This window comes from Populus trichocarpa, chromosome 8 (assembly GCF_000002775.5).
Source record: "Populus trichocarpa isolate Nisqually-1 chromosome 8, P.trichocarpa_v4.1, whole genome shotgun sequence".
NCBI lineage: Eukaryota > Viridiplantae > Streptophyta > Magnoliopsida > Malpighiales > Salicaceae > Populus > Populus trichocarpa.
This window is the reverse complement of record NC_037292.2, coordinates 9,752,611-9,769,759: the sequence shown is the minus strand read 5'-3', so window position 1 is coordinate 9,769,759 and position 17,149 is coordinate 9,752,611. Positions and strand designations below refer to the sequence as shown.

The window sequence follows — 17,149 nt, the reverse complement described above, 5'->3', positions numbered from 1 at the left end:
GGAGGTGAGATTGAAAAATTGACTAGAAATGAAGGACATTTTAGAAGAAATAAAAAAAACAATTAAATTATCAAGGAAAATTAAGAGTAAGATGAAGTACAATCAACTATGAAAATACAAGGATTCGGTGCTGGGATCTTCAAAAAAATTAAAATAAAATAAACTAATTATTTCATGAAAGCACAGAGATTAAGATAGGAAAATGATTTTTTATGAATACATCATTCAGTTGTATGGTTGCATAAGAGATAATCTCCAACAAAAAACTAACACGCAAATAATAGAAGATTTACCGATTTTTATTTTTATTTTCCATTTGATTTTGGGTTCATCGTTGTTTTCGTACATGTCACAATCTCATCAATGACCATTTAAAAGTACTTTCATTTGTTGAATGTTCAAAACTGAAACATTAGTTATAAGCAATTATACAGAAGTAAGCCTAAAATTCAGATTAACCACAATGTACTGTGCTGTCTAGACGCTGGTTAGACCGTCATTTAGATATTTTTTTTCTTTTCCAAAAAACTGCATTATCTTACATATAATTCCTTTTTCTAAACGTACTTGCAAAAATTTAAAAATAGTAAAATACTCGTTAACAAGTTTTCACAACATAAATAAATAAAAACTCGTAACAAAATTTCCAAGTTCTTCAAAAAAAAAAAAAAAAAAAAGTGACTTTCGAACTTGGTTTTTACTCAGCACCTTGTTATTGAAGAATCGGATCAAGCTTAAGACATCAAAAGATTGAGTTTTTTTTTTTTAAAAAAAAAAATTGAATGGTGAGAAAAAATATTTTGAGAGCCAGCAAAGTTGAACAAAAAATTGAGAAAAATAGCTTTGAAAATGCCACCAAGAATGGCGCGGCTAATTTTTTTTTTGTGAGGTTGCGCCAGTGAAACCATGCCATATTTTTGTTTTTGCAAATTTATGCTTCAGGATTCATTGCTTGTGAAGTTATTATTGCTGCAAAATGACTGAAAATTAAGAGTACAGGTTTTCTACAACTCGCCAGTTGTATATATTTATATTTGATGCGGTGATTGGTGGAAGAGAACCTCCTTCCTCCCTGTCTCCTCTCAACTATCAAGCACCTTCCCGCTCTCTCACCTACCACCACTCACTACCTAACTAAAGGCTAAGAAAACCCTCTCCTCTCCTCCGCGACTCAAGCCTTGAACCTTCAAAACCAACAAAAAAAAAAAAAAAAAACCACCATCCTCTCTCCAAACCAACCATGAACTCAACTCTAGCCGCTTCTTTTATCCACCTCAAAACCCCTTCTTCCTTCAACTCACCTTCACCTCTCCATTCCACCACTCTCAAATTCCACAATTCCACCTCTACCCCTTCTCTCAAAATACCAAAAGCAGCCGCCTCCTCCTCCTCGAATCACACCTCCAAAAGCCCGTTAACCCAAAAGCTGAAAACCCTCACCAAAACAGCAATTTTGATTGGCGTCGCAGCTTCCATTGCTGGCAAATTCCCTGTATTGCCTGCAAAAGCCGAAACCCCCGCAGCTCTCACTGAACAAAACCCGGCCCTTGAAGAAGAAGAAGAAGAAGAGGTAGATATAAAGAAACATCAAAACCAGAACCAAAGTGACCCATCAACGCCATTACAAGCATTCCTTGAATCTAATGCTGAAGCGATCGAGTCTCTGAAATCACTTTTACAACAAAAACTTGAAAATGGCCAAGACGAAGAGGCTTTAAAGATTATAAAGCTTTTAGTGTCTGCGCAACCGGAGGTAACTGAATGGAAGTTTTTAATGGCAAGATTGCTGAACGAAACGGGTCGTGCACAAGATGCTCGCAATGTGTTTGAAGAAATTCTTGTCGCAAATCCTTTGTCTTTTGAGGCTTTGTTCGAGAATGCACTACTAATGGACCGCTGTGGAGAAGGAGAGGCGGTTATTAGAAGGTTACAAGGGGCTTTAGATATTGCAGAAGAGGAGAATAAAGTGAAAGAAGCGAGGGACGTGAGGCTGATTATGGCACAGATACACTTCCTGCAAAAGAATGTGGAGGAGGCGCTGAAGAGTTATCAAGAGTTGTCAAAAGAGGATCCTGAAGATTTCAGGCCTTATTTTTGTAGAGGGATGATATATAGTTTACTTGATAGAAATGAGGAGGCAAAAGAGCAGTTTGCCAAGTATCGTGAGCTTTCGCCAAAGAAGTTTGAGGTGGAGGGGTATTTGAGGACCTCATTATCAAGGATGAAGCTTTTTGGGTCAAATGAGAAGAACTGAGTCTTGGCTTTTGAAGTTTTGAGGTAATAATGATTTGGAGAATTCAGCTACTCTCCAGATAGAGAAGGAAGACATTGGATTTTTGGGTAATAATCCTCCATCTCGTTTAGTTTAGGATTGATCTGGAAACGTGGCTGAAGTTTCACCAAGGATAATTAAAAGGAACAAAGAAAAAAGAACTGAGTTTTATAGAGCTGTAACACTTGCATTGTTACCACAGCAATGGTTTTGATCATTCCTTTTGAGGATTGTCTCCATGTTAATGTTAAAACTATTGGTTTCACTTGCAAAACATGATATATTGTTGGCCTGCATTTCTTGTGTTTGGAATATTGTGGTTTTAAAATATTCTTCAAATCAATCTTGAAATGTGGAAAATTTTGTAGGAACAAGTTAGATAATATATTTGCTGCACAGATTTTCCTGATTTCCTTAATGAATTATCAATCTCCCATGACTTGGAAGTTGATGTATTCTTGTAGTATTTGATATAATCCAACCTCCATGATGTGCATTTAAGGAAGAGATTTGTCTCCACAGTTCAATTTTTTTTTTTTAGAGGAACACTTTCTAAAGCTCAGTGAGTGGTACTTAAAGTTGTAATTCAGAGCAAATACCATTTTAGCAATAGAGAGGGGACCCTAGGAATGAAGTTTCTCCACAGTTTATTATGTTTGCATATTGAATGTTATTCCTCTTTGCAGTACTGTACTGTCTGTGATGTCTAAATGGTGTACCTGGTTGGAGATAAATGCTAGAATTTTAATAAACCGGTGCACTTCAAGACAATTGTTTTGGATAGGATAGTTTTCGTTTCTTCTTTGTTGCGTCATGGTTTTTATGCTTTTAGGGGAATTTCCTTGCCCATATTCAGCAGGATTGGGCTGCTCTTTCATGATATTGCTTTTGAGGGCCTTTTGGGTCATGCCATACAAAAGGAGACTTGTGGTTTCCTTGAGTTGAGTTTATAGATGAACTATGCCTTTAAGCTCATGTCAGGCTATAAGCTGAATTGAAACTTCTCTATTTTGTCTTTCTCATCAGAGTTTCAGCCAGTCTAGAAATTCTGCCAAATTCTTGAGTTTTTACAGTTAGCTAGTGATAAATATAATCTGGTGAGATCTTGGCTGCATCTTCCATGATATAATTATTTACTGGACAATTGGCTTTGTTAGAGATGTGCAAGATGCAAAACTGAAAGGATTAGTAAGACAATGAGGCAAGATGGAGAGTATGGAATCTAATAGTATTGGTAATTTTGAAGTGGGGTATATTAATAGAGTTACATTGCAGGATGCCTGCATGGAGGGAAGAGTTACTTCCTTGGAGGGCTATTTGGAAGACTAAAATCCCCTTCTCTGAGGGATTTATTTTATCTTGAGAGGCTGCATGGTGTCAACGAGTCAATTACAGCTACCTTCTTGTCAATCGTCTTTTCTATGGCAAGCAACTGAATAGCAGTGCCATGAAACCTGGCTTGGTTGGTAGGTCAATTTGCTGTTGACCCAGGATCAATCCATTCACTCAGGACTTGTCCGAAACAAGTTTCATGTTAAAATGTCCGAATCAAGTTTCATGTTTCATTTTAAAAGGGTTTTTTTTTTTTTATTTTGGAAAAGCATTAAAATAGTTTTTTTTATTTTAATTAAAATATTCTGAAAACACAAAAAAAATATTAATTTAAAGTAAAAAAAAAAATCATTAAAAAAAAATTAATTTAAAAAAAAATTACAAAAATTTAATTTTTTTTAATTATTTTGAAATACAGAGAACAACTATTCGAGAAGTCAGGTGAAGAAGGTCAATCTACTATCTAATCCGGTCAAATTCTATTAGGCTTGTCTAATCCAGCATAGAAAACCAATTAACGATTATTAGGAAATAAAATGGAGGCTGGCTTATGGCTTAGCTCTTGCGAAGCCTCTCTACTCTTCAGCTAAAACTCATTCAACCAGGCTCCAAACTTATGCGGCTCAAGATATCAGAGAGTTCTCAAAATAAACATGGAGATAATTTCCGGTTACATGCACAATTGCTATGTGCATAAAATGAACATAAGTCTGAAAATTAAAAATGAAGTGAATCCCAGACTCAGGAAACTATGTTCCGAGTTCGATCCTGCCACTGGAGATATGACCAAGTCAACATAAATAATTGAAAATAATTACACTATATTGCAAGTTTTTTTGTAGGTGTTATGACCTCATAATATTTCGTTTTTTCTTTCTCCATACAGGAAAAAAAAAAGAAAAAAGAAAAAGGAAAGAAAAGGAAAAATCACACTGCTATAAACAAATGCAGAAGAAAAGGTTATTTTTTTGAGAAGACTACTTCCTTGATTCGTTAAAGGTTTAAGGCTACTTGCGTTTCCGCCCTCCTTTTCCCTTCTTGTTTTTCTTGGACTTGCTGTTTCCCTTCCCCTTGTTCTCCGTATCAGGGTTTCTACCTTCGGTTTCAACATTACTCCGTGAAATGTTTATCTCACCTTTAGCAGAAACGCAACTCCCCTCAGCCTTGCTGTTACTATGTTCCTCATCACGTTGGCCATCTGATGCAATGTTTCTCTCTGACATCTCTCTTTTAAGATTTTCATCGTGTTGCAAGAATATCTGGCTTAGGAAAAATTCCATTCTTGGCCTTCTTGACTGCAGCTTCTCGAGAAGTTCTCCAATTGTAGAAATGTCGCTCTCATGTTCTGGTTCCCTGAAAATAAAATTTACTTGAAATATTATCGTAGCAAGTAGAATGAAATACTTCATTAAATACCATGGATCTAGGCATCATGTTTACACCGACCTCATTTCTAATGCAGCATTAAGTTGCCCCAATTCGTGAAGCATGGTGGAAGCTTCCTCAAGCAGGTTTTTATTATCAACACTGGGAGGGTTCTGAAAATTTCCATCAATTGCTGCTTTTAAAAGGCAAGTAATTCTGTCTATATCCACCTGAAAAATAAATGATAAAATGAATAGCAGAAATAGATAACGATGTCTCTGAGCATGCTAAAAAAATAAAAAATAAATCGAAAAGCAGCATTACCTTAAATGTTGGATCGCATGCAATATTGCTTCTTTCATCTACTCCATGGTTTGGAGATTTTAGTGCTTCAAATATTTCCCAAAGCCGTTCATGGCGCAATGGAGGGTTACCCTCATCCTTCTTCCCACAACTCGAGTTCCAGTTAGCCGTATCTCCAACATTAGATGGAAGCTCAGGTATCTTCCCCAGATCTTCAATGCCCTGAGACACTATTCCTTTAAATGAGCTCCTAGTGTTTGCTTCAACAGCTCCCGTGTGATCCTGGGCTGTAGCATCAGTCTTTGCAAACAAGACTCTTAATACGTTGTCTTTACTTTCATTGACCTTCATGTCCACAAAAATAGCATCTGGACATAAAAATCTTGAGCAATTTTTACCAAAACTCACAACTACCAGAGGATTGCCAATCTTGCTAAATGCTTCAGCTACCACAGTTGGATTTACATTCAGAGAATTATGCTTCTGCCTCTTCCGGATGGCATCATAAAATTGACCTGGCAGTTTTTTGGTGATATAGGTCCTACCCAGCAAGTCAGAAAGCAAGCCTTTACACAATCCAAAGTTCACATAAATTAAACATATTATGACAACCAATCTCAACACTACTACAGCATGGTAGTCATTCAGGACCTTCACGTTCTTTTCCGATGCTCTTATCCACTCCATCATTTCCTTCTCATTATCAAGAAACCGCTGAACAGTCTCAACAATAAACTCCAGGATGCTTTCTGTAGATTGGGGTGCATGTCCCCTCAAACCTTCAAAAGCTGGACTCCCATGGCCTTCTTGGTAGATAAGCCATTCCACAAAAGAAGACTTTGTTGTAAAACAATAGCCTTGGAAGTAGGATAACAAAATTAGTTGGCGTTCGAGCATGTATAAGAAACAACCAGGCAAGATATAATCTCCTTTCCTCCAGTTGGCATAATAAGTATCTTCCAGAGCTTCATGCAACTTCTGCATATAGGACACCTCACTCTCATTCCTACAGAGATCCTCAATGAAAGCCTTCCATGAAGAATTCCATTGTAAACCATCTGCCATCTTCTCATATGGTTCACATAAAATCTCACCAGAACCAAGAATCATCGATGTGATCCTTCCAAGTTGCGCATAAGACAGATTGTTCTTTGAGCTCACATCTTCAAAGATAACTTCCTTGAGTAAATTCCTACAAATCTCAGTTCTCCTCAACGAAATCATATTCTCTTTCAGTGATTCTCTCCAGTCCCTAGGATAGATGCAATCATAGAAGCATCCAGTTGCCAGTCGAGTGAATTTCCGCAGTGCCTTGATATCACCGTGTTGAATACTTAGAAACTGGCAATTCAAAAGAAAATTTGCCACCTCATATATATGAGTAAGAGACCTGCTTTGGCAAAAGAGGGACAAGGAATTCCTAACTGATAAATTGTAAAGGGCTTCAAGATTGGTCAATACATTCATGCCGACAGAAAGTAATTCCGAACACCAATAACCCTGAGCAGCAGTGACAAACTGATGAACATCTACAGAAACCAAGTTCCCCTTCCTTTGAATAAATTTTCTGGGTATTTCCCTCACCCACTGAGCATCCGAGATCATCAGAAAATAGATAGCGTTCAGATTATTAAACTGTCTCTTCACGCCCAAGTAATTCAAGCAGAATTCACCAAAATCTCCATATTCAGTTACATCTTGCATTTCAAGACGTCCAAGAAACTTGAATATGTTCACAATCTTATCCTTCCAAAAATTCCAAAAGTAAACAAGTGTCTCAGCAGAGACCTGGTTGTTCAAAAAGTTTCTTTCTGACAACCTTGCTAAATCAGACACTAAGTCATTTTCCCACAAATACTTTGAGGTATTTAAATGAAGATGCATGTCCAGCATCTTTCGAGCTGATAATATTTCACCTCTGATACTACTATGTCTCTGAGAAGAATCTAGACTTTGATGAATCTTGAATAAGTTGTGCTGGCTATTCAATAAAATTTCAGCCTCTGTGTGAACAAACTCATAAAACTGGTTTGACACACCCTTTGCAAGTAACTTAGCTTTTGTTAAAAGTTCCTCTTTCTGAAGAAACTGCTTTAAAGGCCAGCCTTTGCTCCCAGTTGACCAGAGAGAGTTTGCAAACACAAACCACAGAATAAGCAATGATGCCTCCTTAAAATGTCCACCCTTGCCCAGTAGATCTGCCTCAAGGACAAGCTCACCTTTCAGCTTCGCAATGCCCGCCGCCTCCAGGAAGTTGCCTGATTCCACTTCCAATGACAGAAGCTCATCAAGGCACCCTAAATTAATCAAGAAAGTACGAGCTGAAGACATGGAATCAAAAGCTCTAACATATCTCATCATGGCTCTGTTGTCATTGAGCTCGTAATAATGACAAGCACAGCTCTCCAGAAACTCTTGTTCAATTGTATCCATTTCTCTGCTTCTTTGATCTGCAGTCCCGTGTTGTTTCCAGTACAGTATATAATGCAAGCCCGTGTCGAAGAGTTTTCCTTTGGTACATGCAGACAAGCACTTGGAGAAATTCCAGCCTTTTGCATATACTTCAGCTGCAGAACAATAACTTCCAGCAAGAAAAAAACATTCTCCAGCTCTTTCCATTGCAGATTCCCCACATTGCAAGTAAATCCTACCTGCAGAGGCCAGTAAATCCTACTCGGTAATAACTGCAACTTAAGGTTATGATCATCCAGTCAACTAATTTGCAAGTCTGTGAATTTCATAAATAATTTTCTCACAGAAAAGATGGTGCAATTTGCAATGAAGAATATTAATTCAGTGTACAAGGGACACGGGCAATGGTCATAACTAACAGAAACATTAGAAAACCAAAAGTGCAGAATAACAGTGGTTGCAAGACTGCTTTTCTGTCAAATATATTTTCCATCGATCAGCTCATGTTTCTGTAAAAACACTGAAAAAGAAGTGAAGATAGAACAAAAGCATACCTGCCCTATCATACTCCTTCAACATGTAAAAGCATTCGGCAGCATACTCAGCCTTGCCTATTGATTCAAAAATTTCTGCAGCCTGCCTACGGGCAACAGAAGCCATTTCAGGATTTGAACTATGCATTCTGTCAGCAGCTGCTTTATGCCCAGCAGCCTTGGACAATTTCTCCCCATGTTCATCCCCTGCTCTTTCAAAGCACATAGTTGCCATCTCATAGTTACCCTCACGTAAAAGCTGTGTGACACCAACAAAAGGTATAGAAAAGGCAAGTTACACTTGTATGAGCATGGCGAGACGACAAGAATGCAGTGTGAAAGACACTTTTATGTCCTTTCAAACAAGTAGGAATGGCATGTTGAAAACATCTAATATCACTGAAAGCAATAAACCAAGATATCAAACTCAAAAATTTTGTGAACAATATGGATAACCTCCAGTCCAAGACAAATTTTACCTCGACAAGTGAATGCAGCAACTTTTGATCAATCACAAAAAATAATTAAATAGAGATTCCATATTAAATGTTTTTTAAGAACATCAAAATCAAGAAATTATAAGTTAAATGCTACATTAGTATAACAAGAAGCAAACCTTGTAACCCTGAGACTTCCACTCTTCTGGACTGCTAGAAACTTGCATTGCTTGGGCAAGCGAATCATCCAGTTTCCTCACTTGGACAAGGCCCTTCTTCGTCCAGTAGTCAAACATTGGTCTGGAGAACTCCTCCACATTCTCACAAATCCACAACCTTTGCCGTGTACGAGTGATAGCAACGTATAATTGCTTCAACTCAGAGCACAAGACATTATGTTTTGCTGGGATGAAACTTGGAAAGGATGGGGAATTGCCATCAAGTAAATCTTGTTCCTTCATAAACTCATAGACAACTCTCCATTTATTTTTCAAAGGTGATGAGCCAAAAAAGTTGTACAAGAGGACATCCTAAAAAAAAAGGAGGCAAAGAGTTAAAAGGGCAAAGACATCAGTGGCTAAAAGAAATGTGAATGTTTGTCAAGATTGTTAACATCCATCAGATTTAAAAAACGTATCAGCTCTTTCATCGAAAACGCGCTTCAGAACAACAATTCAGAACTAAAGAGGTACAAATTATCGAAAGGCTGAAGTTAGGAGCATGGTCAAAATTATCAATGTGGTGATCAAATGTGTTGGACTTGGACAAAAGGAAAACGCGCTTGGAAAGAAGTGCAAATGATAAAGATAATGTTCTAAATAGGAAAAACAAGATGTACAGTAAACCACTGACCTGAAATTCTAGGCCCTTGCACTCTACAACAGTCAAAACAAGAGCATGCTTCCCAACATAGTTATCAATCTCTTTCTTAGCAGCATCATCCCGCACCAATATCACCTGCTCTGCTCCAAACCCAACAAAATTGCTTCTCACATTCCCACTATTCCCGAAAATAGTTACAATTGCATTTTCATCATTTCCAGATTCAAGTAAAATAGGAGCTTCCCCATAAATAAGACTTGTTTCATGGCTTAAAACATCAATAAATGAAGGGAAAAAACGGTAAAGAAGATCAATAACACTCTGAGCTAAATTGAGCACACCAGCATGGGTACGGAAGTTCTGGTTCAAATGAAATATTTTAGATATTTGACCTTTCTCGTTTCTGTCATTTCCCGCACTCCTTGATACTAAAACAAACTCCTTATAGAACAAAGATCTTATATCTTCAAACCTAAAGTCAATCCCCCTAGCAATTGTTTGCGCTGTATCACCACAAAAAACAAATCCCTCATCTACATTCCTACAGATATGTTTGAAGAGAGCAATCTGCCTCATTGTAAGATCTTGGACTTCATCAATATAGACAAAATCCATCGCATCACCCTCATACTTGTAAGTTTTAAGACGAAGATGAAGATCATTTACAAAATCAGCCATATCAAAGTCACCATTTTCTGCCTTCATCTTTTCATAGTCTTCAAAAATATCATATATTAAATCTCTCTTCTGCCTATTTAAAGTGGATATACGACCTTCTGATAGAAAAACATAATCTTCTCGGCTCAGTCTGCCATCACAAGACTCTCCAGCTCGCAGGCCACCTTTTATATGGGATATTATCTCAGTAAATACTCTGGATGAATCAAGCTTTTTTTTGAATTTTTCATTGAAACGTGGCCAATAAACTGCACAAAACTTCTCGAAGTTAACCTCCTTCGTTCTTATAAGAGTTTGTGCTGAGATTGATCCTGAATTCCCCACTTTTTCATGCAAAAGCTGCCTCATGTCAGAAAATCTTTCAAAGTACGAATTACCCACTGTTCCATCAAGCATCATTAAAAATTTAAAGAAAGTGATAACAAGTGGGTATGACTTTGGAGGAATATCTAAGAAAGAGTTTTGAATTTCTTTGAATTGTGCTGCATCATCAATACCTTCCATATCAACTGAACTCCCTTCTGCTGAGTATTTTCCACCAGAGGCAAAGCTGTCCACACACAACAACGCTAATATAAGAAAACAAATACAGAAAGCAGGGTAATTTTAGGAAGAATTTTCCGAAGTTTAACAATAATGGAATGGGGTGATCTGATTAAAAAGGAATGTTTATGAAGTACATAATAAGCTAAGCTAATTTTAAGGGCCTGCTATAAATTTCTAAAAGTTCAATCCAGCAATGCATATGAACAAATGCTTGTTTTAGAGAATAAAATTTCCTTAATAACAAGTTGCATCATGAAAAGCACACTTTGAAAGAAAATAATTTAACCTGGAGGTATCAGCTCCAGCGTAGAGTGTATTTTCTAAAACAATACAAACCTTTTCAATTGTATCACATGATGCTTGATGGCATAACAGAGTTTTGGACTGACTGTCACAAAAAGTTGACGCAAGACAGTTTCTTTGGCATCTCCAACACCATCCCCGACAGATTTAATGTCATCAGCAACATTGTTTCTCCTGCTGCTGTCCTTTGAAGTATTTAAGTATCCCTGTGTTGCCGTATAATATAGTTCCTCTTTCTTAAACAGCTTCATTGTCAAAACAGTCGTTTTACCAGTCCCTGATCGTCCTAGTATAAATGTACTTCTTTGGAATATGATTATCTCGAGTTCGTCATCAGTCACTTCAAATGGGAGCTCCAATTCTCTTCCATCACGGTCAGAAAGCAAGTGGCTCACGACCCCAGAAGATAATGAGTAGAACTTCATCAGCAACAAACTATCACTCACTTTTGAGTTCTCTACATAGTAGGGACCATCAGGACCACCAGAATTTGAATTGCTTCTTATTTCATTGTTGCTGCAACTCTTATATCTGGGAATATCAAAAGAGGTTCTCCAAGTTTTTGGAACTTCCAGATCTCTGAACAAAAACAAACAATAAGAAAAACTCAACAAAAGAAAACGAAATCTAACCGTTTCAGCCAAATTGAAGCAAATTTCTATGTAGTTATCTAGGAACAGAAGTGCACAACAAGAGATAGAATAAATATAGCAAAGACATACCCCTCTAGACATTTTTCATTGCAATGACTGATAAAATCATCAGTATATGTCTCAAAGATGCCCTCTAGACGTTTAGCCAGTATAGGAATATCTTCTAATGGTAATAAATCCCAAACCTTCAAAACTTGTGTGTAGCATATTTCCTTCACTATGTCAATTGAACAGATTACATACAGTCCTTCAACCTTGAACTGTTTCAAGATTTGAGAAGAGCTTCCGCAAATGAAGTCCACACTCCTTTTCTTAGGACGCCAGCCACTGGAAAGTTTCAGTAGAAGGTTCAGAACAGGTGTCTTCTTTCTGACTGATGCTAGTTTGCCAAATGATTTTTTGAAGTATTCACTGAAAAGAACCTGGACCGCACAAATATCAAAAGAAAATAACTATGATGCTTAACACAAAACATCTGCCATAAGGACTTCCATAATACAAATATGATGGATGACAGAAACGTAACTATGAGATAAATACCTTCCATCTAGCACTTCTGAATAGTGCACTGTCTCCTTTAATCAAATCATCAAGCTGATCAAACTCTTTCTTGACTTCTAAAATGGCTTTGGCCAAATCCTTGTCTTCATCAGCATGAAAGAAACAATTGCGTTCCTTAGCATCATGGACTAACTTTTCCCAAATAGATTCACTATTTGATAGGGTTCTTTCATTCCCCAAAATCCAAAGACAATGCCTGAAATGGCATTAGAACAAGGTAAGAACTGTTGTTAGAACAATTAAACGACACCAGGAATGAGCTCATTTGAAGCACTACCTAGCCCTTGTAAGAGCAACATTAATTCTCCGAGGATCAGACATGAACCCAATAGCTCCACCTGTATTGGATCTCACGGTTGATATTATTACGATGTCCTCTTCACCACCTTGAAATCCATCGATTGAACTCACCTTCACTGAAAAACCATCAATGTTTTCATACTTCTTACCAAGCTTCTCTTGAATCGCACCAACTTGAGCAGTGTATGGAGATATTACACCAACTCTAACCTTTTGTCCACTCCATGCTGCATGCAGAAACATTAAAGGATGTCAAATAATAATAATAAGTGATAGCAAAATCTTGTGTCAGGAATTGTTTCGATGAAATGATGTTAAGCCAAAAGTTTATCACAGAAAAGTATCAAATTCATAGTGAAAGGTCATTTGCATTGGCCCACTTCTCTATTATTAGTCTCTTTGAAAACAAGATGTCAATAAGCATTGACTTTAAAGGAGCTAAACAGTCATACAAGTGTTTTTAATGCAAGATGAAAACACCATCAGAGAAAGTTTGGTAGTTTAAGATCATTTAATTTCCTCATATGCCAAAGCAAAACAATTGTAAGCATCAGTTTGCACAGAAAAATTCCAAGCCTTCGGCTGTAATCATATATAAAAAGTCCTAAACACGATGGTAACAAAAACTTCAAGATCTTGCATAATATACCTTTGCACAGACTTCGCAGTAATTTCAGCACAAGGGCTACCTCAACCATATTTTTCCTGCTATGCCCAACATCATCTAGCTCTTCTCTTCCACCAAATACATTTATGAATGTATAGGGACCAAACATTGGCCCTGGAAGATAATGCTTTTCATAACTTCTAGCCTTGACATTTGGTGCATCTAAGATCTGATTGAAGTAGAATTTTGAATTAGGGAAGCAACTGATGGATGGATGCATTCTGTACTGCATATCTAAAAGATGTTTTGAATGACCCAATGAGCTGAGCCTTTCAAATAAACTCCTTCCAAAGCCAGCTTTATCACAAACCTAAGAACCATAAGCTATAAGAAGCCAATAGTGTAGAAAGTAACAAATATAAAATACAGTTCATCAAAAAAGACAATAACAAAACAATGAGGTAGCTTTTTCATACATTGCTTTTGACCATAGCTGGTAATTGACACTCATCACCGATTAGAATAGCATGCCTAATACCAGGAAGTTGTAGGGGTATTGTTGATTCACACTCTTTTAGCTGAGCTGCTTCGTCAACTACCAAAAAGTCCAGTGGTTCAATAGGCAACAAATGCAACTTATACGAACTAGAAGCTGTGCACAAAAATAAGGTTGCTTTCTGGAAACAGAATTCCTCTATTGACCGCTTGTTCATAGCACTTGGAAGATCCAGATGGCGGAGAGAATCCCGTACTCTTTTCAACATAGTAAGGCATTCACTTCTCTTTAGTCTCAACCGCAACAATATATCATTAAAACCTTGGAAAGAATCCTCATCTAACTCTGGGTGTGAAAAAACTTCATGCATTTCATCAGAAATCACAGCCGCATGGAATAGCCAAGATTCAAAAGAGTTAAGTAACCCAAACAAGGATACGATGTTCTGAATGTTATGTTTGAGAATGCAAGTTTCTGGTATGTGAGTGCATAATAAAGTGAGGCATCTTTTTAGAGGTAATGCAGTAGAGCGGAATCTATCTCTCATAAATTCGAGAAACGTTTTAGGCTCTCCTTTGAGGGCAACAGCTTGATAGCTACAGGATTCCCTTTTCTCTTCATTTTCATCATCATGCTCCTGCATTTTGATTAATTCATTCTCCACGAAAATGGCATACTGAGAAACACAATCTTCAAAAAAATCAATTGTCGAATTGAAACAATTCCTCCAACCAGTCAGAGGTGCAAAGCACTCTATAAGCCTTTTGACACGATAATCCAAATAGACCTCCTGAGTTTCAGAATCAACTTTGAGTCTGTCCTTATTCCCAAACAAAAGAATATCTCCCACAGAATGAAACAAAGAATCAGTTCCTGAATCTGCTTCATGCGATTCTGTGACCAGCTTGAACACCCTAGAGGCCACTTCTGTAATTGAAACATTGGTTGGGCCACATGTTAGAGTTCTGCATTTCATTTTTAGGAGGCTAAAGAGCAACATACTGACTGTTTTGGTTTTCCCAGTCCCTGGCGGGCCCCAAATAAGTTCAACTGCCGACTTATGGTTGCTTTGCTTTTTAAGCAGACATGCCAAAACCGCCTTGCTTTGGGATTCATTCAGTTTAGATGACAAATTCACAACATTCTCATCATAGATTGCACGTTCCCGCATAGAATATTGGTTGCAATTTTCCTCAACCTGTTATCCAACATGGAAACTCAATCAAGTTCAAAACAGTATATTACATGCAAAACAGACACAGATTCGTCTCCTGGAAGTTATGTCTGCAACTAAATATATATAACAGAAAAAAATAGGATGAAAAACATGATCATGATTATTCTTCACCGCTATAAGAATCATCAGGGTGCCCATCTATTTTACAGAAAGATGAAATAGAGAAAAACACTACAAAGAAAAAATTATAGAGAGAGAAAGCGAGAGCGTGAGGGTATAAGTAGATTAAAATAATTTTTTTTACATTCCAAGCAAGAAGCTCAAATGATGATACGAGTAGAAAAGCGAGCAGATCCACCAATCAGTCCATCCATTTTCTCCGGCTTTATTCCAAATTTGGTTTTGAATACCACCAATCCATCCCTCAAGAACGATTTGGAAATTAATAGCATATTTTAAGCCAAACTGGCTATCTCCATGTTTCCACGTGTGAAAATATAGCATCTACATGATACTAGAGACAGTAATCACATTCATATATATATATATATATATATATATCTTACCACAGAATCAGTGCACAGAATCTCTTTGATGATATTCAAGTTTCCGAACATGTGGAGTGCATTCCATATTCTTTTGCTAGTTGTTATATTAGTCAATGAAATCACAGTAAGTGATTTCTGCAGTCCATCACTAATTTCAATGTCTTTTTGCGCCTTGACTGTGAAAGAAGTATATGTAGCAGCATCCTCGGTCTCATCTCCTGTTATTCTGGTGACCACAGCAAATGTCCATGTCCATCCAACCCTTTGCAAATCAGAGACATTTTCGGGTTTAGCGCTTGTTAAAATAACGATGTCGCCGGGCAATGTTTTGTAATGCTCCTTGCCACTGCCACGGGATCTGTTTCTCCAATAATCAATATTAACATCATACAATAATGTGCCGTGGGGCTTGGCCTCAAAGAAAGCAACCATTTCAGCAAACGGTGCTCTGGATATAATATCCATGCTTGAGCTCAATTGTGCACGGGTTTCTTCCAACAAAGGAATTACATATGATCCAAGATAATGCTCAACCGAGTAATATGACTCTGGAATATTTTCCACCTATAAAGGAAAGCAAAACACGAGGTCATTCAAAGGACATGAAGGCACCTCAAAAGATGCTATCTCCAAATATTCGGCTGGTACAATAATCTAATCTTTTTACACGATGCAAGGACAGCTCAACTGCAACAAAATTATTTCCAGGGAACACAGCGGCTAGTTTCAAAGTTGAGGAGCTTTCACAAAAATATAAACAACACTGAACAATATTTAAATGTATAATCAAATTACACATTTATTTAACAGGTTGCGCCATTGCATCACATCACATGCTCAACAAATACACAAGTGAGTATCCATGTCAAGAGTTTTAGCACAATTAATCAATCATGTAGTAGCATTAAGACTAAGACATTTATCTAAACAGCTACGAATTGTCAACTCCTAAAAAATATTTTGACACCAAGCATGCATGCAAGCACAAACTCCATTATTTAAAGAGTTTCCAAAACTCTCCATTTTTATGGTAAGTTGGAGCTGCTCTGCCTCAGCTTACGTTCAGGGCAAGCAATGTGCAATTCAAAATGGAATGGACTTGTAAGGGTCTAACCCACTATCGATGTAAAAACCAAATAATTTTCTTAAATCAAGAAGTTGTTTAATAAAGGAAACGTCAATTCACTGCACAGTAAAATAATCCAAAAGCTGCAAATAATAATCGCATGCCAACAATCTAATTTTACAAAATAAATAACTAAAGAGAGAATGATGAAAATGGAAGGTAGAAAAGGTAAAAACCTTGAAAAGATTTTCATTGAAAATATCCTCAAGAGACCATGAAAAAATGGTGTCAACGAAGGTATGATCATTAGTAATTTCTTTCTTCTTCATCATCTTGCTTGAACTCTCTGATCTTTCCATCATCAATTTCTCGTTTATCTGCGATGATGAAAAGAGCTTCTTACTTTAAAACTTATAAAGGAAGGAAAAAAAGGGGGGGGGGGGGGGGTGTTCCTTCGCCACAAAGAAACAGGTATAAACACCGAAGGAAAGAAAAGAATAACCTTGACTATACAATGCAGTACGGAGGCAGAAAGAAAGAGACAAGCATTATCCATCTCTGTGTTGCCTTTATTATAGGTAAGAGGGAGTGTTGCTTCTTTATTATTGAGAAAGAAAAAGGCAGTCACAGGAAACAAGTCTTCTCGTCTTCCGTGCTACTGTATCGCTGGAGAAAGAAAATAAAAGGTCGGTCTTCCCTCAAGTATTCTCGTATTCTGGTTCCTTTCTTGACTTAAAA

At 37.2% G+C, this 17,149-nt stretch overlaps 2 protein-coding genes across 2 annotated transcripts in view; one reads left to right on the top strand and one right to left on the bottom strand.

Moving 5' to 3' along the window:
- The first annotated feature begins 923 nt into the window (after positions 1 to 923).
- Positions 924 to 17,149, top strand: part of LOC7471463 (protein SLOW GREEN 1, chloroplastic) — a 49,057-nt gene continuing 32,831 nt past the window's right edge. The window contains exon 1 of the mRNA XM_052455367.1: positions 924 to 1,926. Coding sequence (XP_052311327.1) covers positions 1,241 to 1,926 — 686 coding nt within the window. The 5' untranslated portion in view covers positions 924 to 1,240. The remainder of the gene's footprint in view (positions 1,927 to 17,149) is intronic.
- Positions 4,386 to 16,829, bottom strand: LOC7471462 (uncharacterized). Its single transcript, XM_024607782.2, has 14 exons — positions 16,648 to 16,829; positions 15,364 to 15,909; positions 13,601 to 14,818; positions 13,167 to 13,494; positions 12,495 to 12,744; positions 12,197 to 12,413; positions 11,726 to 12,078; positions 11,037 to 11,582; positions 9,507 to 10,704; positions 8,834 to 9,184; positions 8,239 to 8,476; positions 5,294 to 7,923; positions 5,051 to 5,199; positions 4,386 to 4,957 (listed from the first exon to the last, which is right to left on the bottom strand). Exons 1-14 carry the CDS (start codon positions 16,771 to 16,773, stop codon positions 4,612 to 4,614), a joined length of 8,496 nt encoding a protein of 2,831 aa, XP_024463550.2. The 5' UTR covers positions 16,774 to 16,829; the 3' UTR covers positions 4,386 to 4,611.